The 23862-nt window shown below is 41.3% G+C and overlaps 1 protein-coding gene across 1 annotated transcript in view; it reads right to left on the bottom strand.

Annotated features, from left to right (window-relative positions):
- PLEKHG7 (pleckstrin homology domain containing, family G (with RhoGef domain) member 7) overlaps positions 1-23862 on the bottom strand; it is a 49938-nt gene that overhangs the window by 19641 nt on the left and 6435 nt on the right. The window contains exons 2-8 of the mRNA XM_011993180.1: positions 22052-22179; positions 18911-18951; positions 14617-14712; positions 13675-13818; positions 10199-10294; positions 9544-9645; positions 5937-6050 (exon numbers count right to left, since the gene is read on the bottom strand). Coding sequence (XP_011848570.1) covers positions 5937-6050; positions 9544-9645; positions 10199-10294; positions 13675-13818; positions 14617-14712; positions 18911-18951; positions 22052-22179 — 721 coding nt within the window. The remainder of the gene's footprint in view (positions 1-5936; positions 6051-9543; positions 9646-10198; positions 10295-13674; positions 13819-14616; positions 14713-18910; positions 18952-22051; positions 22180-23862) is intronic.

Consider the following 23862-nt stretch of genomic DNA (forward strand, 5'->3'; position numbering starts at 1 on the left):
TCCTGAGCTCTTCATCATGGGGATGCTGCCAAATTCAGTCTACTTGGCCGGGTGTGGTAGGTCACGCCTGTAATCTCAGCACTTTGGGAGGCCGAGGCAGGAGGATCACTTGAGGTCAGGAGTTCAATACCAACCTGGCCAACATGGTGAAACCCCATTTCTACTAAAAATACCAAAAAAAAAAGAAAAAAATAGGAGTGGTGGCGCACACCTGTAATCCCAGCTACACAGGAGGCTGAGGTGGGAGAATCACCTGAACCTGGTAGGCAGAGGTTGCAGTGAGCCAAGATAGCACCACTGCACTCCAGGCTGGGCAACAGAGCAAGACTCTGCCTCTAATTCAATCTTCTCCTTTCCCCTACGTACAGATGGCTGGCCATGAGAGTGAGCTCATGGTGCATGGTGAACGGAGCTCTAGGAGCTGGGCTCTGAGGACCACCTTCTCTCTCTGGGCCTCCGATTTCTCTTTTTAGACAAATTAGGCAATGTGCTGAAAGATATGGTCATTCTAGGGCAGAGGTAGGATTTGAATTCAGACCTGTCTGAACACGATGTTCAATCTCCTACAATGCTCTGTTGTAAACAACATTATTGTAGAACTTAAGCCTGTGTTATGGGCTGCCTGAAATTAACCTATAAATGCAGTGGGGTAAATTTACCCTTAAGGCCAAGCTTTATGAATGTATGTACTTTATCCTGGTGCACATTAATGGGATTAGAATTCTTCAAACTGTTTTAGTTTATTTATTTATTTATTTATTTATTTATTTATTTATTTATTTATTTAGACAGGGTCCGTCTGACTCTGTCACCCAGGCTAAGTGCAGTGGTGCAATCATGACTGACTGCAACCTCAGACTCCAGTCTGGCTAGATGGCTCTTGGCTAGATGATCTTCAAGTTCTCCTCCAGCTCCAAATGACTGTGGTTCTCATTGAGGTTGGCAGGGATGGAGACAGAAGCAAGCACGACAGATGAAGAAAGGCTGGGAGTGGAGGGGAGCAGGGCTGTGCTTTAGCGGCTGATTTCCATGTTGACTCAGGGACAGCATCGTTCCAATGATACCTTTGAGTCCTGGACCTCTTGGGTGCCTGGGAATCCTTGTAACTGATTTCTCAGCAGCAGTTAGGCCCCTGCCGTCCCAAAACCTCACCGCCCCAGGCCACTGCCCCAAATTGCCCTGCTGTGGGAAACAATTGTGGCTGCCAGCATGCACTGGTATTCAGGGTCAAAGTGAAAACACCAAACTCCTCCAGATAAAAACTGGCAAGAAGCATCTGTGGTAAATAATTTAGACAAGGATCCAGGCAGGGATGTTGGAAGCGTTTGTGCTTCAGGAAACTTCAGAAGACAGAAAAAGAATGGCTTGACATTATAAAAGTGAAGCTGTAAGTTTTCCTTTCATCTCTCTATTGACTTCATTTTTCAGGTCCGTTAGGGAAGGCAAATAACACTTCATCGAGAGAGATTGGACATAAAAGGCCTTTTTTATTGATGAGTCTAGATCAATGGAGGCTACTTTTGCTTTATAATAAATATCCAATGTGCTTAGCGGAACTGTGAAAGGATTCAAGGGCCCCAGATGAAAATATGTCCCATCACTTGAGTGTGGGAGGTTGAGGCTGCAGTGAGCCATGATGGTACCACTGCATTCCAGCCTGGGTGACAGAATGAGACCCTGTTCCAAAAAATAAATAAAATAAAATAAAATAAAAAGTCCTAATAAATCTGTCTTAATGGGATGCAGCATTAGGATGGGGCAACCAGAATTCTTGGAACCTCGGGAAATTTACTTACCCTTTCTAAAATTTATCAGTAAAATGTAGATAACAAGAGTAACTACCTCATTGGGATGGCGAGAGGTTTTAATGAGATAATCCACACAAAGTGCTTAAAACAGAGCGTGGCACATCTCAAACACTCAGTCCATAGCAGCTAGAGTTCTTAGTCATTGTTAGTTGCGTCACATGAAGAGACTTGGTATGAAGTTCCCAGTTTCTTCCTCTGCATTATTTTGTTTCTAAAATAGTAAGCAGGAGGATCGCTTGAGCTTAGGAGTCTGAGATAAGCTGGGCAACATAGCGAGATCCAATATCTATAAAAAATTAGAAAATTTGCCAGGCATGGTGGCATGTGTGTGTAGTCTCAGCTACATGGGAGGCTGAGGTGTGAGGGTCACCTGAGCCCAGGAGTCTGAGGCTGCAGTGAGCTGTGATTGTACCACTGCACTCTAGCCTGGGTGACAGAGTCAGACCTTGTCTCAATAAATACATAAATAAGTAAATAAATTAAAAAACAAACAGTAGGAAGAATTCTAATCCCATTAATGTGCACCAGGATAAAATACATACATTCATAAAGCTTAGCCTCATGTGGTATGGAGGGTTTAGAGGTCATTTATCACTGCATTTACAGGTCAGTTTCAGGCAGCCCATCACATGGCATAGGTTTACATTCTCCAAGAGCGTTGTTTTCCAACAGAACATTGTAGGAGATTCAACACTGGGTTCAGACAGGTCTGAATTCAAATCCTACCTCTGCCCTAGAACAACCATACCTTTCAGCATGTTGCCTAATTTGTCTAAACTCCTGAAAAATGGGGACAATATCAAATTCTGCAGTTAGTGTGTAGACAAGAAGATGAGGGATGACCAGCATGTAGCACAGTGTCTAGGCCATAGCAAGGGCTCAAACACTAGTCACCATGAGTATCTGTGAGTCTCTCCCTGACCTCTCACCTTTGTTTCATGAGGTTAATAGTTCCACGGTCATGGGAAATAGCCCCAAGGAACTGGAAATAGTTCTGATATGAAGAGCACTGGATTTTTTGCCTGAAAATCTTTCTATGGTTCTTTCTTTGCCACCTATTGGCTATGTGGCCTTGCAAATGTCATCTAACCTCTCTGAGACTCGGGGACACAAAGGAACAATGTAATCAACTTTACAGGTTTGTGTTCAGAATTAAGAGATGTTTGAGAAAGTGTCTGGTAAAGTGTTATGCATTATAAAAGCGTCACGTGGTCTGGGTGTGGTGGCTCACGCCTGTAATCCCAGCACTGTGGGAGGCTGAGGCAGTTGAATCACTTGAGGTCAGGAGTTCGAGACCAGCCTGGCCAACATAGTGAAACTCTGTCTCTACCGAAAATACAAAAAATTTGCCAGGCATGGTGGCAGGCACCTGTAGTTCCAGCTACTCGGGAGGCTGAGGCAAGAAAATCACTTGAACCTGGGAGACGGAGTTCGCAGTGAGCTGAGATTGTGCCACTGCACTCCAGTCTAGGTGACAAAGCAAAGTTCTGTCTCAAAAAAAAAAAAAAAAAAAAGCATCATGTGTTATAACAGCACTGTATTCTCTACCTACTACCTTTCCCAAAATATCTTTGGATGCCACATATATTTTTATTCATACACAATTGTACATATCTATGGGGCACATGTGATATTTTGATACATGCAAACAATGTGTAATGATCAAATCAGGGTATTTAGGACATGCTTAACCACATTTGTTAACATCATTTCTTCATGTTGAGAACATTTCAAATCTTCTAGCTGTTTTGAAACACACAATAAATTATTGTTAACTATAGTCACCCCAGTGGGTTATCAGGCACTAGAACTTATTCCTTCTATAACTGTATGTTTGCACCCATTAACCGACCTCTTTTCATCCCCTTCTCCCCACTTCCCAGACTCTGGTAACCATCATCCTACTGTCTATCTCCATGATACTAACATTTTTTAGCTCCCACATATAAATGAGAACACGCAATATCTGTCTTTCTGTGCCTGGCTTATTTCACTTAATGACCTCCAGTTTCATCTGTAAATGACAAGATTTCATTCTTTCTTTCTGGCTGAATAATATTCCATTGCATATATATATTGTATTTTCTTTATCTAATCATCTGTTGATGAACACTAGATTGATCCTATGTCTTGGCTATTGTGAATAGTGCTGTAATAAGCATGGCGGAGCAGGTATTCCTTTGATACACTGATTTCTTTCTTTTGGCTAAACACCTAGTGGTGGGATTGCTGGATCGATGGTAGTTTTATTTTTAGCTTTCTAAGAAACCTCCATTTTGTTTACTATCACAACTGCACTAATTTACATACCCACCAACAGTACAAAAGTTCCCTTTTCTCTGTATCCTTGCTGGCATCTATTATTTTATTTTATCTTTTTAAATAGTAGCCATTTTAACTGGGGTAAGATGATATCTCATTGTGGTTTTGATTTGTATTTCTTTGATGATTAGTGATGTTGAGATATATATATATTTTTTTCATATACCTGTTGGCCATTTGTATGTTTCATTTTGGGAAATGTCAGTTCAGATTTTCTTTTCTCACTTGTTGGGATTTATTTTTTTGATCTTTGAACTCGTTGTATATTCTAGGTATTAGTTCCCTGTCAAATGAATAGTTTGCAAATATTTTCTCCCATTCTGCAGATTGCCTCTTTACTCTGTTGTTTCCTCTGCCGTGCAGGAGCCGTTTGGTTTAATATAGTCCCATTTGTCTATTTTTGTTTTTGTTGCCTATGCTTTTGAAGTCTTAGCCCTAAAATATTTGTGTAGACCAATGTCCTCTAGTGCTTCTTTTATGTTTTCTTCCACCAGTTTTATAGTTTCAGGCCTTATAATTCATTTTTATTTGATTTTTAGATATGGTGAGAGATGGGGTCTACTTTCATTCTTCTGCATGGAGATACTCAGTTTTCCGAGCACTATTTACTCAAGACAGTGTTGTTTCTCCAATGTATGTTTTTGGTGCCTTTGTCAAAAATCATTTGGCTTTGAATACATGTATATAGGATTTTCCAAAGTTATTTGAAAACAATAATTGGACCTTGTTAAATTAATCTCTTTCTCAGCTTGGAAGGGAGAGAAAGGAACCTGGATTCTCCCAGTTTGGGGGCCTACCTAAGAGTCTAATCCATCAGCTTCTAGGGGAAACATTCACAAAATGATTATTCATGCATTTGGAAATCTAATGAGCTATCAGTTTTCAGTTTGGGTAGCAAATGAAACATTAAAGGTCCGAAGCTACAAAAATATGGCCAAGTCCCTTCCCTCAGATTATTCCCCTTTTCTCATCCTTGGCACACCCAGGCTTCCGGGCATATCAAGGCCGTGACAGAAGCTCACTGATTCACAGCTGAGTCATTGGGAACCATGGGAGCCTTTCCTCCCAAGCCTCTGAGGTCATGCTCTGGCAGGGGCTTCTTGCAGCTGCAGGGAAGAGCTGATTTTCTGGAAAGGCTTGGACCATTTTCTCTGTATGATCCAAAAGGGCTCTGGCACAGGACTGAAAAGGTCCAGTTCAGACTAAAGAAATATCAAGGCACGGACCAACAGAATTAGGGAAGTCAGGGGAAATTGGTTTTAGGCTTGGCTACTAGAAAATGCTGAAGGCCCCCGGCAGAAATCTCTTTTAATGCTGTGGGACCCAGAGCTGCCATATTAGCGCAATTCTGGAGGCAACATTGACATTGTGCTTTATACTCTAATCAAGGGGGCAGCACAGATGTAGAATACAGTGTAAATGACGCCGCAAGTTTCTGTCCTGGAACTAACTCCTGCAAGAGGCAAACTTCTAAGTCACAAAGCTCAGGTTCTTACTATAGTTTCTCCTTACAATATACCAGTTTCTACCGCAAATAAAATAATGAACAAAGAACACATTTTTAAGCCCCAGCCAAAATCTCAGGAGGAATATTAGATAACATAATGTTTCCAGATGTGCACCATTTAATATTCCTAAGTGTGCAGTGGACAATGTATTTATGAGGAAAGCAGATTTATAGTTAAAACATAGTGTTCATCATTTTGTTTTCTTCTTCCCATTTAATTTAAATACAATCATTCCCAGTACACATGACACCCAAAAAGCACGAGAAAAATTACGAAAGAAAAGAAAATGATACTTTACTTTTAAGTAAATTCCAAAGTCATCTCTCTGCCTCAGGCTCTCAAGATAAAAGATAGCAGCTGAATAGTTCAGGCAGTAGGTCTGGTGGCTCTGACAGAGACTCCCTCGGAAATACTGCAAGAAAGGAAGAGCAGAAGGAGGATGAACACAAGTGAAGGAGAGCATTGATCCCTGACAGAATATTTCTCTTCACTTTTATCATTAACTAGGGAAAAGTGGAGGAGGCGCCATGATCAAGCAGGCACTATAGCTGCGTGGAAATACACAGGTAATCTCCAAATAAACATTATTTTAACAAAATATGGTACTCTCATAATAAACAGCTGACACCTCAATAAATAGTCTTTTTCTCCTTATACTTAAAGAAAATTCTATTTAGGCCGTCTTGATTTAATTCACCCCTTCACTTCTGTTTAAGGTTTCTTCAGGCGCCACATCCTGCAGGACACCCAGTAACAAATATTGCCTTTGATTTGGGTGACCCTGTTGGTTGATGTTAAGTTTGTGTTGATACTAAGTGATTAAAGTAAGGACACTTGACTTTTCATCTGATATGCCTCAAGAATTTCCATGCATTTAATTTTGCTGGCTTCTAAACATGTAGAAATTTTGGACATCTTGGCTGGGCGCAGAGGCTCACGCCTGTAATCCTAGCACTTTGAGAGGCAAGGCAGGCGGATTGTCTGAGCTCAGGAGTTTGAGACTAGCTTGGGCAACACGTTGAAATGCTGTCTCTACTAAAAAATACAAAAAATTAGCTGGGCCTGGCAGCATGTGCCTGTAGTTCCAGCTATTTGGGAGGCTGAGGCAGGAGAATCGCTTGAACCCAGGAGGTGGAAGTTGCAGTGAGCCGAGATCGCACCATTGCATTCCAGCCTAAGTGACAGAGGGAGACTCCATTTCCAAAAAAAAGGAAATCTGGGACATGTCTACTCAGCGTACTCTATCTAGTAGCATGCATTTTATCCTACTCAGTCTAATACTTGTCTTCCCTTTTCTTCATTATTTTTATTTAATGTCCTAAACTTGCTATAATGACTACACATTTGTAAGCCACCTAAAATTGTTTTTAGAATAAGGCAATTATATATATATATATTCATACATATAATGGGTAAACTGAGCACACTGAACTACATGCCACCATCTCAGTTAAGCGTCTTTCTTGGGAATGATGGTTATTCTTTTTCTCTTCAGCAATTCTTCTGGCTTGTTACTGGCAGGCACTCTCTTCAGGATTCCATCATAGTGTCTACCATGTTGTTAAGCCTATGTGTCCATTGATAGGTTTATTGATAATATAATGACTCATGGGCTGCATTAAGGAATTTCCAATAGTATCCCAATGTGGTGAACTGGAGAAAGAAAGCACACCTGCTGGTGTTAGAGAAAGCAGACCCAGCCTGAAAAACCACTAACAGAAGTGACAGTAACAAAGCCAGAGATGGTGAAACCTACAAAAATATTTTGTTATAGGACCTTAGAAGACAAAACACTATAGGGAGCAATGTCAAGTTTTGGCTTCAGCAAGAAGTAATTTGAAAGACGATGTGAGTTTATTTTGGAGGGGAATGTTGATAGCTGGGCCTTGAAGAGAACTTGGAGGTAAAGGGAGGGTCTTCTCGTGAGGCACTGAGATGCTTGAGAAATGTCAGAACCAGGAGGTAACTGGTTAGAGGCCAAGATTAAGACTCACTAAGGGGCTGCGCGTGGTGACTCGCACGTGTAATCCCAGCACTTTGGGAGACCGAGGCGGGTGGATCATCTGAGGTCAGGAGTTCGAGAGCAGCCTGGCCAACATGATGAAACCCTGTTTCTACTAAGAATACAAAAATTAGCTGGGCATGGTGGCGCACACCTCTGGTCCCAGCTACTCAGGGGGCTGAGGCAGGAGAATTGCTTGAACCTAGGAGGCAGAGGTTGCAGTGAGCCGAGATTGGGCCACCGCACTCCAGCCTGGGTGACAGAGCAAGACTCTGTCCACCCTCCCCTCCAAAAAAAAGAAAAATAGAGTCATTAATGGTCAGGCTTAGATATCCAGTTCTACCACCCATTGGCTCTGTGATCTCAGCCAAATTATCTAACTTCTCTAAGCCTCAGTTTCTATCTCATTGACTTGATAAATACAAAAATTAGCTGGGTGTGGTGGTGCATGCTTTTAATACCAGTTACTTGCGAGGCTGAGGCATGAGAATTGCTTGAACCTGGGAGGCGGAGGTGGCAGTGAGCTGAAGTCGCACTACTGCACTCCAACCTGGGCAACAGAGAGGCTGTCTAAAAAAAGTAAACAAAAAAACAACTAAACAACAAACAAAACGTCCAAAGATCTTCTTATTTCAACCCATTTTCAATGTTCACTAAAGGATCTTCCCGCTTATTTTTGCCTTGTTAAAACTCTTCCTTCTTCATGTATCTTCTCAAGTGTCATATCCCCAGGAAGCATTTCCTACCGGTGACTGCCCTACTATGCTTCCCAACTTACAAGGTTTCCTTTGTTGGACACTCATGATATTTATGTTCCTTCTTTTCCCCAGCATTTATCTTACTTTGATTATATAATCATTAGTGTCATTATTGGATTAATTTCTCCCCAACAAGACTTAAAATTTCTTTCTTTCTTTTTTTTTTTTTTGAGGCGGAGTCTCGCTCTGTCGCCCAGGCTGGAGTGCAGTGGGGAGATCTCGGCTCACTGCAAGCTCTTCCGCCTCCCGGGTTCACGCCATTCTCCTGCCTCAGCCTCCCCAGTAGCTGGGACTACAGGTGCCCGCCACCACGCCCGGCTAATTTTTGTATTTTTAGTAGACATGGGGTTTCTCCATGTTGGTCAGGCTGGTCCTCAGGTGATCCATCCGCCTCGGGCTCCCAAAGTGTTGGGATTACAGGCGTGAGCCACCGCACCCAGCCGACTTAAAATTCCTTAAAAGCAAGGAGCTTGTTTAATTTTTCACATTATTGTATACAGGGTATTGGCTCCATATATAGCACTTAGTAAGTTCTCAATAAATCTCAATCTGTCTTTTTTTCTTAAAAAGTGAAGTTTAAAAATTCAGATTTTGCTAAATGAAATTAGATTAAAATTAGATTAAAAACCTCAAAGTAAGAAAAGTAGGGGAGGATGTCCAAATGTCTACTCAAGAAATAAATAGCACTTATCAAACCCGGGGCACAGGTTTTCCTCTTTTCTCCTCATTTCACCCACAGAAATATGATCAAGGGTGTTGATGAATTTGAAGGTTTATTCTGTTTCTTTCTGAGAAATTGGTACTTTCGTTAAAACAACTGAATCATGTAAATAGCAGACACTAAACTATTGCCATGAATATTGCTTTAAATTGAAGTAATTTAAAAAACAGACTTGGAAATGGCTTTTCCATGCATGCAGATTTTTGTGTTAATAAAACCTACACAGGTGATGTGACAATGGGAAAACAGAATCTGCAAGTTATTTTTGAAAATGTTGATTGGTAGAGAAAGGGACAGTTCCTTTGTAGGAGGGTGGAGGTAGAACTTTCCCAGGGAGAAGAAAAATCAAGTAGGGTATAAACAACTGTCTTGGGAGGTGGGTAATGCTACTTTATGAAGCTGAGATCTCCCGGAAGGAGTTTACCTTTGTGAGTACGGAAATAAAATCCAGTGATGAGGAAATATCAGAAGCGTCTACATAGTCCTTGATGATGCCAAAGAGACTGTTCACAAAACCAAGGCTTGTCTAGGGATAGAGAGAAAGAAAGCAAAAGTAGGCACACACCCAGGGTTAAGGAATAAACATTTGTTGAACTTCAAGTATCATTCTTACACGTTTCCCATTTCAAATTTATCTCCTAGCAAAATTCAAAGATTTATTTCCTCCACTCTCCAATACATATTTTCTTATAAGTATTTCTTATAAATAAATTCTTGTTGTTGTCTCTCTTTCTTTCCTTTTAAGAGGAAAAATATTATTTGTTTATAATGTATGTGAGAAGAGGACATTCAGTTGAAAATAAACATTTATGAAGATGATGGGAGATGTTAGGAATGTGTTTACTTTTTAAAATAGCCATGGAAAAATGACAAATAAAGGGTAACTAATATCTATAATTTATGGGAAAGGCATCAATGGATATTTCAACTTCTTTCTTATTAACCTGAAGTCCTGACTGGGAATGGAATATGGAGATGTATTATGGAATACAAGCCATAAGAACAGACCAAGTATGAATTTTCAAGATCTTCTAGTGAATGTTAAAACATGACTACTAAAATCTTCCTACTTGGCTCACCTGAGTTAACTCCTCCAGGTTTGCAAAAAGTCTCCATAAATCCACATCTAGGAGATATTCATGAGTTTGCAGATATTTTAGTGTATTCATAAAGATCTTTGAAATAAAAAATATATGCACATTAATTTCTATTTTTTAATTTTGAAACATACCTTTTGCAAGAACATTAAACATAAACCTCCTGGGTATAACTTTACAAAACCATGGAGAAATCAGCACTCTCAAGGTTTAAATGCTATACTCAAGACAAATGATCACATTTAAGCTTCACAGAACATATTGGAAATGAGCTTTTCAGTATGAAAGTTGTGGTTGCTTAAGTCAATTCTAACAACATTCCTATTGAACAGAATCTGTCCAAATGAGCTTCGTCTGCTTCTAGTGCCAAAGAAATCCCAAAGGTTCTCTTCTTGCCAACACTACTAACTTGAGAGCAAAACGATATTCATGGTGTGTTCTCATATGCTTTCTTCTGCAAAAGACCCAAATATACTTTACTTTCAGGGAATTAAAAGTAGAGATTTAGTGAGTTAATCTCTGATAACTGGTAAAATGTTTCAGTTGTTTAGAGGCATTAAACATGGATGAAACCATTAAGGGAGTTTTTATGTTATTTTTACTTAATCTGATGATTTCACAAACTGGAGAACTACACAGCAAGTCAAAAAATGAAAATAAAAAAAAAGAAGTACAATCCTCACTTACAGCTAGCTTGCCCTTCATTCTATAAACTGAAGAGAGAGCAGTTTATTGAAAAAGAAATACTTTGCATACATAAGACGGGAAGCATTCAAAGGGACAAAAGGACAAATTATTTCAAGAATGTTAGGGGTTAAAAGACTGGGCTTTACATAGGTAACCTTCTCCAATTCCCATTCCTGTATTATTTCATTAGTGTAGCGAGTGGTTCTTGAACTTGCGTCAGAATCACCTGGCAGCTTTGTTACACCAGAGCTTGCTGGACCCCACCCTCATCTATGATGGGGTCTGAGAACGCGCATTTCCAACAAGTCCCCAAGGGATTCTGATGCTGCTGGTCTAGAGGCCACCTGTCGAGAACCACTTAGACCTTTCAAAATCCATGGAGTATTGGTTGTCTGGAAATCTGTCAATATCCAAGCATTTAAAACATGATTGTAAGAAACAGAACTCATTACTACAGATAGATTGGGACAATTTGGAAGAAATACTACTATTGTTATAAGATTCTTTGCTTTACAGAAATTTTGCATTTAAAAAAAAATGCTGAGTCCTCCAGTATATTTATTATATGAGTCACAAATTTTTAACTCATAAGCGCTTTTGGAAAACATATTGATTGTGTAAAAGGAAGGTACGTATATTCTTTAAATACACTGAGGTATTTGACAGTGAGCTCAAATTGGCCTTTTCTTAAACAGGAAATGTTATTTTGAAAAGCTTGGACGGTTTACAGTGGGACAGAAAGTTCTGTGGTTCCTTAGGACAAGGAAGGTGGCATAGCTCAGGGGCTTAGTTCTCTGCAGTGAACATTTATCATTACCACCCCCTGCAATACTCCTCTTCCCTAAAAACAGGCTGGTTTTCACCCATGTCTACTCTTCCCCAGGTGGCACATGTGCCATGTGGCAAGCTGATCTCACTCCCAAGGTTGGGTCTTGACTGCCTTAAGCCAATTGGCACATTCCTTCCTTACGGAGCTAGTGGATTTGGCTCACGGGTGGGCATGTGATCTAAGCCAGTCCAATAAGATTAAATCTCAAGACTTTTGCTATGAATGCTGAGAAGATCTCTCTCTCTCTCTCTCTCTCTCTCTCTCTCTCTCTTTCTCTCTGGCCATTAGCTCAAGGATAGCAACCATGCTGTGACTACAAGAGAAGTCAGCCATAGGATGTGGCTAATGCCATGGAAGGCAGGGTGAGAGATGGAAAGAAATGTTTTTTGTTTTGTTTTGAGCCTCTTGATCAAACATGTCTTGAATTCTCTCCCACCTCTGAACTTGGCAGTCACAAGGACTAACAAAATACTGTATTATTTAAGCTAGTTTTCTATTACATGCTCTTGTAAGCATCCTAACTGACATGGTCTCTAAATTTCAATTTTCTCCTAGAGTGTCTTTGTGTTTTACATTTTGCTAAGTTAAGGATTTAGCACTGTGATTGACAAAAAATATTACTTACAGAAAATAACTGACGTTTGTATAGCACTTGATAGATTTCAAAGAAAACTAATTTGATCATCATAATGGTCTTATGAGATAGCCAGAGATGGTACTGTCATTTCTCTTTTACAGCTTAGGACAGGGACTGTCAAACTATGCAGGCTGTGAGCTTAATTTGGCCTGCCACCTGTTTTTGTAAATGATGTTTTCTGGGTGACACAGTCAGGCACATTCCTGTAGACTGCTTTGGCACTGCAATGGCAGAGTTAAGTGGTTGCAACAAAAACTATATAGCCTGAAAAGCCCAAAATATTTACTATCTGCACCTTTGCAGAAAAGATTTGTCAACCCCTGGTTTAGGATATGAAGGACTACACTTCCCTAAGGTCACAAGGCAAATCAGAGGCAGAGCCAGGGCTTGAACTTAGGTCTGCCAGCACAGTGCCTTTTAGCTGTGTAAGACAGTCATCAGGATGCAAAAGTATTATGGTCAGAGGCAACCTTGGGAGCTGTGTGGCCCATCCTCCCCTGTGGTCCTGGGAGGAAGCTGCTCTATGGTTCTCTTCCTTGCTCTATTGTTCTTCTAGAAAAAATTATCTGTTCTGAGCCTCACCAGAGCATAGCTGCAGCAGTGTGTAACCATACAGGTGCTATTTACATAGGAGACATCATGAATATACCATGTAATTCAACAGTACTAAATTGCATGTGTATGGTAGCCCCCGAAATCTGCAATGGTGGCCCTGCAGCTGATAAAAAGCAGTCACCTGGCACTGTTCACGAGGGAGCAAGAGCTCCAAGAAAGGAAGCCAAGGAAAGATGGAATGGACTGCCTGAGAAGGGTGTGAGCTCCCTGGCTCAGGAGTGTGCAAACTGGTGAGACAAGGCAGAAGAGATTCATTCAACATCGGATGGGACACTGGAGTAGTTCACTAAGAAGATCTCATCCAATGTTAAAGTATAAAAAGACAGTAGAGTAATAGGTAAACAAAAATAAATGACAAATAAAAATTTTCACGATCCCCTGAAAGAGGGAGAAAAAACCTCACCTCGCCTCCCTTTCCCTCTCTTTTCCTTCCTTCCTTCCTTCCTTCCTTCCTTCCTTCCTTCCTTCCTTCCTTCCTTCCTTCCTTCCTTCCTTCCTTCCTTCCTTCCTTCCTTTCTTTCTTTCTTTTCTTCTCTTTCTTTCTTTCTTTCTTTCTTTCTTCCCTCCTTCCTTTCTTCCTTTCTTTCTCTTTCTTCTCTCTCTCTCTCTCTTTTATTTCTTTCAGAAGAGGAAAACAAGTGCCCAAAGAAACAAATTTTCCATCTACTACAAAATTAAGCCTGGCATTACCATCTTAAGAACTAATAAATGGTCCAAAAAATAGGTGCATTCACTTGTGAAAAGTTCCCACATGGCCTCTTGCTGCTTTCTCAAGTCTAATTGATTGGTCAGGAGTTTGTGATGTGTTTCCATGACTTCATCCCAGGTCTTATCCTGTACATGAGGAAAAAAGAGAGAAGAAAACATTTCCACCTCAGTGGATTGACCTGTTGGCTATTTGCTTTGGCTTGCAGTTCCAAAGGGCCAAGCAACCCCTGGAATCATGATTTCCTGCTTCAGGCCCTGGACATCCCTCTTGACAGTGACTCCCCAAGTGACCCAAGCCATCGCTTTCTCTGTGGGGCTCTGGGATGCCAATTCCTCCTAATACGCAGCATGAAATGCACAATGTGCATTATTTCTAGTTTAAGATTCAAATCAATTCAGATCGATGATGCTTTGAATTAAGCTTGAGAATATCATGAGTCTTTTTCAGTTTATTGACATAAAAACTCAAAGAACCCCAAACCCAGGACTGGGAAGTCTGATTCCAGGTTCCACTGGCAAAACTTACTGAAATTAACTACTGAAGAAGCATGAAGTGAGAGTTTTAAAGCTCAGGGAGACCTTTAGCAATCGTCTTATCAAAAACAACTTAACGTTTCCAATGAGGAAATCCAGGTCCAGAGAGATGAAGAGTAGTAACAACCACTTTTAACATTTGTAGAGGCTTTCTGGCCTATGAAGTGCTCTCACACTTGTTACCTTATTTAAGATAAAATGGCTTTCCCCAGCTTTCAGTGTGTTTGAGGAGAGCAAGCCTTGTTCAGTCCTGGGTTCCTCTCTTGCATTTTGCTCTTACTGTAAACAAGGCAGTAATCTGGCAGCTTAAAACACTGACCCTCCCCTCCCCACCCCACCAAAAAACTAAAAGAAAAAGCCATGCCCCACAGGAAACAGTTGGAAAGATACCTTCAGACTGTAGAAGTCATAGCCCCTGAAGTTGGTAATTTTCACAGAGGACAGGCAGTTTTCCATATCGGATGTGCGCTTGTGTTTGTCTTTGCCCTGCTTAAAGATGGTTAGAAACAGGATTTTCAAACATGGACTCTTTAATGACACAACTTCGGTAGCCTTGGTATCTTTCGTTCATTCCCTAACATTCATGATAAGAGATGACATATTTTGTCTTTAAGCAACTAACAGTTTCAAAGCCATTTCTGAGCTCTAGTAGGAGCCACAGAACCACAGAATGTCAGACCTGAGGGCCACAGGCCCGTGAGAATACCTTGTCCAAACCTCTCATTTTACACATTAAAAAAAATCCTAGGCACAGAATGGTCAAACAGCAAACAGTCTTATCATGCCTACCCATTGGGGTGACATAGCCTTTACAGTTTTAACTTTTCCAAACTCTGGACCCTAAGATTTAATTAACATCAGAAGGTACCTCAGACATATTGGTTCAGCCCTTATTTTAGCAGATGACAAAAATAAAGCCCAGTGTTAAAGCAACTTGTCCCAAACAATAATTCTCTGTTACAGAATACCAGAACATGCTGGAAACTCTACTTTCCTTAGAATGGAATCACCCACTTAACTTTTGTTATAGTCATTTTTTCTTAATAATATTTGTTTAAAAAATCTGATTGCTAAGATAATATATGTTTATTGTAGAAAACTTGAGAAACAAACAACAACAACAAAAACCATGAAATGTGTCTTCACCCTCACATACCCATTGGAAATATCATATTCTGATCACATTAATAATTATTTTTTAAATAGCACAATGTATCATATTCACACATCCTTTTGCAACTTGCTTTTTAAACTTATATTGTGAGCATTTTCTTTTTGGTTCATTCACTATTCTATTGCAATATCATGAACTGCCCACTTAAAGAGTTCATTTTACCAACCAAAGCAAGAAGAAGCTATCAAATAACAACGTGCAAGGCTTTTAAAAGTCAGCTTGGCTGCATTTCAAGTGAATGCTTAGGACAAACAATTTTTCGACTTGTTCTGTTGCCTCAGGGTGCACGATATTGGCATGGATCTAAACAGTTTGGTGAAAGTTAATCGGTGTTGTTTTCATGAGCAAGAAAGGCACAGGTTATCTACCGTTGCAGGTAGGGGGCTCCCTGCGCGTCTGAAAAGAGATCCTGTCATAGTTTCAGAATGTGCTAATGGGTTGTGGCTGGTTTCTCTGGTAGGGTTATGGCACTGAAAAAGGAAACCTATTGTAGACCCGTTAGCCTCCACAGCAGCAAAGGAATCTTGGAACCAGTTAAAGACCTCCTACTGCAATTGGGACATATGCCTTTTGTTGATGTCTGAAACCATAGCGACTGCATGTTGTGGAAATAAAAAATCAGCAGCCAGTTGGAAAAGAAAGAGGCTGAGACAATGGAAGGAGCATTGGAGTTGTGGGAAAGTGGGTGCCAGCCCGTGTTTTGAAGGGCACTCACCATGGCTCTCTATGGGTTTGACCAGCCTCCTGGCCAAATGTCTGGGTGGGTATTCCAGTGAGGAGAGAGGAGACCGTTCTCCCAGTGGTCACATTAACTCTTGAAAATGACACGCCCATTTAGTACCTTCTTGCCTCCATTGTGGTAGCAGTAGTTAGGAGAGGCAATGAAAAGCATTTGAAGGTTACTTGAGAGAATACACAGGGTAAAGAAAAGTGAGATGCCAAGGTTAATTCTGGTTCTCAAACTTAGTAACTAAGAGGTAGGTGGCATGAAGATGTGCAGTAGTCACTGGTGACGTGGAACTGGAGCAAAATTGAAGGTTAAGACTGAATATACACATTTTTGGAGTGATTGACAAATCAATGAGAACAGGTAAGATCTATGAGAGCTCTAACGAGAGAAAGGATGGAGGAGTTTCCAGGTCTGGTGATGGGGACTCCTACAGTTGAAGGAGCAGGGCCACACAGGGCTAGAACAGACTCAAAGCCACACTCCTTGGAACGCTGGATGCTCCATAGCTTATGAGCCGTGTGTCCTCAGGCAAACTAGTCGACCTCTCTGAATCCATTTCCCCATTTTCAAAATGAGAAGTAATAATGTTAGCTACCTTGTTGGATTGTTGTAGAATTTATGAGTTCACATGTGTTAACTGACATGCATAAACAAGAATACAGGTAAACAGTAACAGTGCCTGGTAATATGCTAAACATTATAGATGTGTTTGCTTTTATTACTAATATTAAACTGATGGGAAGAAAGGAAGGAGGAAAGGAAGGAAGAAAGGAGGAAAAGGAAAAATCTGTAATAGATTGGAAAAACACATCACAACATAGAAATGTGTTTGTTATATTGATGTGGATTACCATTTATAGAGATATGAATTACGTAATAAATAAGGATAAGAGGATAAAGGAAACAATGTTAATTTTAAGAAAACAAGATACTGTGTTCTTGTGAAAGTGAAGCTTCTAGAAATGACTTTCTCTTCATTGCTGAAAACATTTGCTGAGAACGTCCACCAATTATTCTTCCTTTGTGTATCTCCCTCATTGCCTCCCTCCCTCCAACACAGTGCCAACCATTTAGCATGTTTTCCCCCATCACCCACAGTTTACTTGTCAGTCCCATCTTCTCAATTGTGAGCTGATAATGGGCATCTTGGCATCTTAGATATCTGTCCCAGTACTTGGCACAGTTGCTCAACACATGTGTGGAGGACAAGTTGCTTCTTTGTGGGGGAAAAGAATGGATTAATCCCAACAACTTGTAGGAGCGCCCTTCCTTAGCCAAGTTCTTCCCTTCCGAAAGCATATTCTATCTCTCAGGCAGCCCTCAGAGCTTCCCTGTCCTGGATAAGCCCTCGGGAGGGCTTGGGGGAGATGCCCCTTCTCCTGAGATCTCAGATGTGATTGGTGACCAGCTCTGCCTCTGTTTATTCGAGGAAAGAGCTCGGGAGGGGCTGCGTCATAAGCCTTGTCTCAGACCTGTTAGAAAAACAGACAAAGCATGTCTCTAAATGACTGGTGAGCAACAGCCCTGGTGGCAATAGTGTTACAATTTTACTAACAATTTACGATTTGCAGCTCATAATGTTTAAGAGTATGTTCCATATAAACGTTTTATTTTGGGGGAAAAAAGTGAAAGTCAATCATACACTTGGCTATGAGAATAAGTCGTTTTCCAAACCCTAATTAAAGATACTACTACTAGTGATACGGCCAAGATTGACTGAGTGTCTGCGTGTGCCCGGCTCTGGGGTAGGCTCCACATGCATTATAAGGCATTCATTACAACCACCCTGTGAGGCTGGCACTGGTCTTCTGTCTTTTACAGGGAAGATCTGAGCTGAGGGAGAGTAATCCATTTGGCCAAGGTCATAGGGCAGTAGGGGAAGGAGCTAGAATTGGAACTTCAGAGGACTTTTTATTTAGCGATGGGACTTAAAAAATAGCAAGGTGTGTGTGTCATAGAACCACTGCAGATGTCAGCAACTGATGCCAAAGTGATTGGCAAGGCCATGTGGGCAGATTTTTAACAGAATGAGGCATAGTAACAGTCCATAAGGCCCTGCTGCTGCTGCTGGTTGTGGTGTGTAAGTCATGCAACTAGTACTGCTGGGAGAACACAAATCAGTCCCTCTCCTCCCCCTAGAAAACAGGAGGAGTCCGGTTGTCATCATGAGCATTCCCTCCCTCTTCCCACAGCATGCCAGAAGGAATGGCTTGACTGTGGCCACCCTTGTCCTAGGCAGTAAAGTCTCAGGGACCACTGATTGAGATGGATAACTCGTCAATTATTGATGGAACCAAGAATGAATTCAAACCCACTAGGATTAATCCAGTCGGCTTTCCCAGAAATAGAAGTGTATTTGCGGAATCTGTTTCTGTCAGATCTCATTCATTTTTCAATGTTCCCAATATACATGGCACTAACTGCAAACTGGGGCATACATTTGTGCAAGTTTGCTTCATCGAGTGAGCTGCTTTCTAAGCAGCAAGCTATAAATGTAGTGTTGTAAAGCATCACTATATTAGGATTGCTTTGTGTGGTTTTTTTTTTTTTTTTTCAGAGCTAATTAACCACTGGCAATTAGCACTGTTTCGCTGCACAAATTGGCAACCCTTGGCATGTTCCATAGCCAATACTACGGATGTGATGATATCATTTATATTTTACGTGCCATCTGCCTTTATGCAAAGATAAAGCAGAATGAAGAGGCTCTTCAGCCATTTCTTACTTTCTTAGCTACAGGAAGCTTAATTAAAACAAAAATGGCAATTTGCAACACTTACCACTCCTCTTTTGGAGAAAGGCCATCTTGGCTTTTTGGATTCTGGGTGAAATTAAAGACAATATATTATTACAAGTACTTAGAGTTACTAGTGACAGATCATTGCAGTGCTTTACAAAACCTGCTTTTTGAAAATTAGCCAAACAGAATTCATCCTGCTTTAATTATCTTTCTCTTGAGAATGCACAAAATGAATATTTATATTTTTGCAGATGAGTGAATGAAGCAATGTTGCAACCTAAAAGTTGGTGTTCTGTTGCTGCCTTAAGGTGGTATTGTCCTGTTTCTTTACTGGTGTATTATTCAAACTCCTTTTCCTCATCGCTTGAGGAGAAATCTGTAAACTGTACTCTAAGATGTTGAGTAATTTATTTAAGACAGGGAACCAGAGCACTTTGGGGCTAAAAGGACAGGCCCTTCATTTTCACACTGTCTTACCAGAACCCTCCCACCACATGCAAACTTCAGTAGCCTGAGCAAATGGGAGACTTGGAAACTGCCTTCACTCATAATCCCCATATGTGGTTAAAGGAAGACTCCCAAAATAGAGAACATTAAAACATCACCAATTTTTATGCTGGGGCTCCTTGCTTCTGGCCATCAACTAGGAGTTGCTTCGACTTGAGAAAGAAGCCATTATTCAATCCCTCATTCTTTTGAAGACCAGGAAGGAAAGAGATTCGATTGGGTTCTAGCCTTTTGAATTTTATGCTGTTTGCATAAAGTTGTAATGCTACCTAGCAAAAGCTGAAAATTGTCTCTTAGGTGTGGGTGGCATGTTCTGACCATTCGGTATACAAAAGGGATGTCTTATACGTCCATCTCTCTTTCTATCAGATCCCCCAGGAGAGGGTGTGTAATAATTCAATCAAAGGAAGCAATGATCTGAGCAGCATTAACTGCAAAGATGTGCTTAAGGCACCTTCCCACTGTAATCTTGGGAGGCACCTGCCCAACAGATTATCCTCGCATTCATTTTGACCACGTTACTGATCTTTATTAAAGGGAGATTAGGTGGACTCTCCCTTAGGCACAAATCAGCTTCACCACACTTAGCTCTCCCATGCCTGGTGGTAAATTACTACATCCAATTTGAACTGCAATAATTGGGGTCTCTGATCCTTGGCCAATTTCTCTCCTGTGCTTTTCTAGCTTTGGAGCCTTGGGAAAGCTTTGTGAGTATTCAGAAGATTCATGAGTCTTTATTGAATCCACAATCTTTCATTATCTGTCTTAAATACACAATTTTGCTAAACCAGAATCTTGATTTCAACTATATCTGCGGGTGACTCATATGCACTGCAAAGCGTGAGCAGCACTGCGTTAGCCCATGACTTGGGAACATGAGGTCTCTATTCTAAACTCCTGAGAAGAGGGCAGAGGGGTATAGAGAGGATGCTGCTTATCTTATGCTGTGTGGTATCTACCATGATGCTAGGCACACACAAAAATAACAGCTAGTGAGATGTAGAAGCAGCGATGACCTTGTTCCTTAGTATGTGGTTCTCAAACTGTAGCTGGCATCAGAATCACCTGCAGAGCGTGTTAAAAAAGACTGCTGGCTGGGCACGGTAGCTCGAGCCTGTAATCCCAGTACCTTGGGAAGCCGAGGCAGATGGATTACCTAAGGTCAGGAGTTCGAGACCAGCCTGACCAATATGTTGAAACCTCATCTCTACTAAAAATACAAAAAAATTAGCCAGGCGTGGTGGTGGTCACAGAGTGAGACTCCGTCTCAAACAACCACCACCACCACCACCACAACAACAAATAAAATGGACTAACAGACTGCTGGACACCACCCCCAGAGTTTCTGATTCAGAAGGTCTTGGGGGTGGGGAGCCTGAAATCTGCATTTCTAACAACTTCTCAGGTGAGGGCAAAGCTGCTGGTACAGGACAGCCTTTGGGAACCACTGTTCTAGTTGTTAACTAATTGAGAGCATTCTAAAGCCTCTTAAAATGTACTAACCTCTGTTAAGGCCACATTGTGTTTAGAACTAGCTTGGATTTCTAGGGGCATGTCCTCAAGCAGATCACTTAACCCCTCTTGGTTTGTTCACTTGGATTATTGTATCACATAAGACAGTAAGTAGATGTGAAAGAGTCTGTAAAAATAAAGAGCTGTAAACATGTTATGATTTATTCACTGGTGGCCCTGGGCTTCACATACAGGAGACTGCAGCTGCCCATACAATAGATGACAGATGATGACAGATGCAGGCTGGTAGAGAGGGCACCGGACTCACAGGCAGGAGCCTTGATTCCATTTCTCTGCACAAACTAGTTGACCCTATGACTAGGCCACTTCTCCTTTCTGGGTCTCACTCACACATATGTGAATGAGGGATGACCTGCTGGTTTTCAAACTCTTTTGTCAGGTGTCCGAGGCTCCTGGGATGCCTTGGAGGTGAGTCTTTGGGGCTCATCCCAGCTGCAAGCATTGCAACTTCACCTGGATTTGTTTTATACATTGGATTTCCAAGTAAGGATTCTTTTGTAAAAAGAACCAAACCAGTTTAAAAACCAACAGCATGGAAAATCCTTAAGTCTCCTCTTAGCTCTCAAAGGCTTTGATTTACCTATCCCAAGAATCTTGAAGAAAACACCCTGAAGATCCTAATTGTTCTTTTATTTCACAAATGAGATGCAGATGCAGCTTTATGCCTAAAGCTGCCTCTCTATCAGACACTCATCTGCCACCGCCACCTCTGCCTCCCCATGGTACCACCCTGGTTGGAAGACACCAGTGTGAGGCTGAAGCCCAGGGGTGGGGTGGGAGAGGAACATGAGAGCAATAATGGGGAAGCTACTTACCAGCCCGAAGAGGGGCACTCTGATCTAAGATGCTACACCTGTCTCAGGTCTTGGACCTGGGATAAGACATTTGACCGGAAGACATTTTAAGGGAAGAGTCACACCTTATTCATCTCTGTAAATGGAATGCCCAACACCAAGACTGGTACTCAGCTGGTTCCAGTAATTCCAGTAACAGCTGGTGCCTGTTGTCATTGGTGAGGCTGATTCTAACTGGTCAGTGCATATATTCTACTAATTATTCAACATTTTCAAAACTCCCCCTAGTTATGGCAATATCTGTTCCACAGCGGGCATGGAATGAAAGTATACTGAATGAACAGAACCTGAATTCAGCAGCAGAAGTGGGTGGCATAGGTAATCAGCAGCTCCATCTGACACCAGAAGGTCCCCAGGGAACACCTCAAGTCCAGGTAAGTTCAGCACCACAGAACTCCGCCTGTGCTCATAGAACCTGTGCTCAAGAGACAAAAGGAAAACCACGCCGAAATATCATCTTACACCACTCGGAATGGCTATTACTAAAAAGTGAAAAACAACAGATGTTGGCATGGTTGTGGAGAAAAGGGATGCTTATACACCATTGGGGGGAATGTGAATTAGTTCAACCTCAAGGGAAGACAGTATGGAGACATTTCAAAGAACTAAAAATAGAACTACCATTCAACCCAACAATCCCACTACTGACTATCTACCCAAAGGAAAAGAAATCATTGTATAAAAAAGACACCTGTACACATATGTTTATTGCAGCACTATTCCCCATAGCAAAGTCATGGAACTGACTTAAGTGTCTATCGATGGTTGATTAGATAAAGAAAATGTGTGTGTGTGTACGCCATGGAATGTGGTGTGTGTGTGTGTGTATATATATGTGTATATATATACATATGTGTACACATATATATACACACATACACACGCATATATATACACACACACATATATATATACACACACACACACACACACACACCATAGAATACCATGCAGCCATAAAAAAGCATGAAATCAGCCGGGTGCAGTGGCTCATGCCTGTAATCCAAGCACTTTGGGAGGCTGAGGTGGGCAGATTACCTGAGGTCAGGAGTTCAAGACCAGCCTGACCAACATGGTGAAACCCCGTCTCCACTAAAAAAAAATACAAAATTAGCTGGGCGTGGTGGCACACGCCTGTAATCCCATCTATTTGGGAGGCTGAGGCAGGACAATTGCTTGAACCTGGGAGGCAGAGGTTGCAGTGAGCCAAGATCGCGCCATTGCACTCCAGCCTGGGCAATAAGAGTGAAACTCCATCTAAAAAAACAAAAACGAAACAAAACAAAACATGAAATTATTTCCTTTGCAGTAAAATGGATGGAGCTGGAGGCCATTATCCTATGTGAACTAATCCAGATGCAAAAAATCGAATATCACATGCTCTCACTTAGAAGTAGGCACTATACAATGGGTACCCATGGACATAAAGATGGAAACAATAGACTCCAAAAGTGGGAAGGGGTGAGGTGGGAGGGAAGTAAGTGTTGCAAAATTAACTACTGGGTACAAAATTCAATATTTGGATTATGGGTATACTAGAAACCTGATCTCCATGATGCAATATACCCATGGAACAAATATGCACATGTACTCCCTGAATTAAAATATTTTTTTAAAAAGATGCAAGGAGAGATCTTAGAGCTGAGTTAGGCAGGTTCGTAGTTCAGACCACCTCTGTTCATGCAGAATGACTGCGAGCTGCCTGCTGCCGCTCCGTTAGGAAGGACTGGGAGGCATGGGAGGGCTGTGATGACACAAACGCCCCACACACCTACTCACCACCTCTTCGAGCCTTACTTACCATTTATGGTTTTGACTAATCCCAAGCAGAAGAGCTCACCTAGACATGTCAACACAAATGCACCCTGCTTGTTCTGACTCGGAAGGATATTAGGAAAAAGACCTCAAACACAGATGTCTTTGCGAATTATGTAAACTGCCTCAGAAAGCAGCAGGATCTATGGGGGTGATCATGGTATCCCTAATGATCTGAAGCTGGTTGTTTAAAGTCAGCTACTTTTATTTTTCCCAGAGAAAAATGATAAATATTGTTAGAAAAGTTCATCACACAGGACTATCTACCTGCTCCTTTTCCCTG

This window comes from Mandrillus leucophaeus, unplaced genomic scaffold, assembly GCF_000951045.1.
Source record: "Mandrillus leucophaeus isolate KB7577 unplaced genomic scaffold, Mleu.le_1.0 Scaffold427, whole genome shotgun sequence".
Classification (NCBI taxonomy): Eukaryota; Metazoa; Chordata; class Mammalia; order Primates; family Cercopithecidae; genus Mandrillus; species Mandrillus leucophaeus.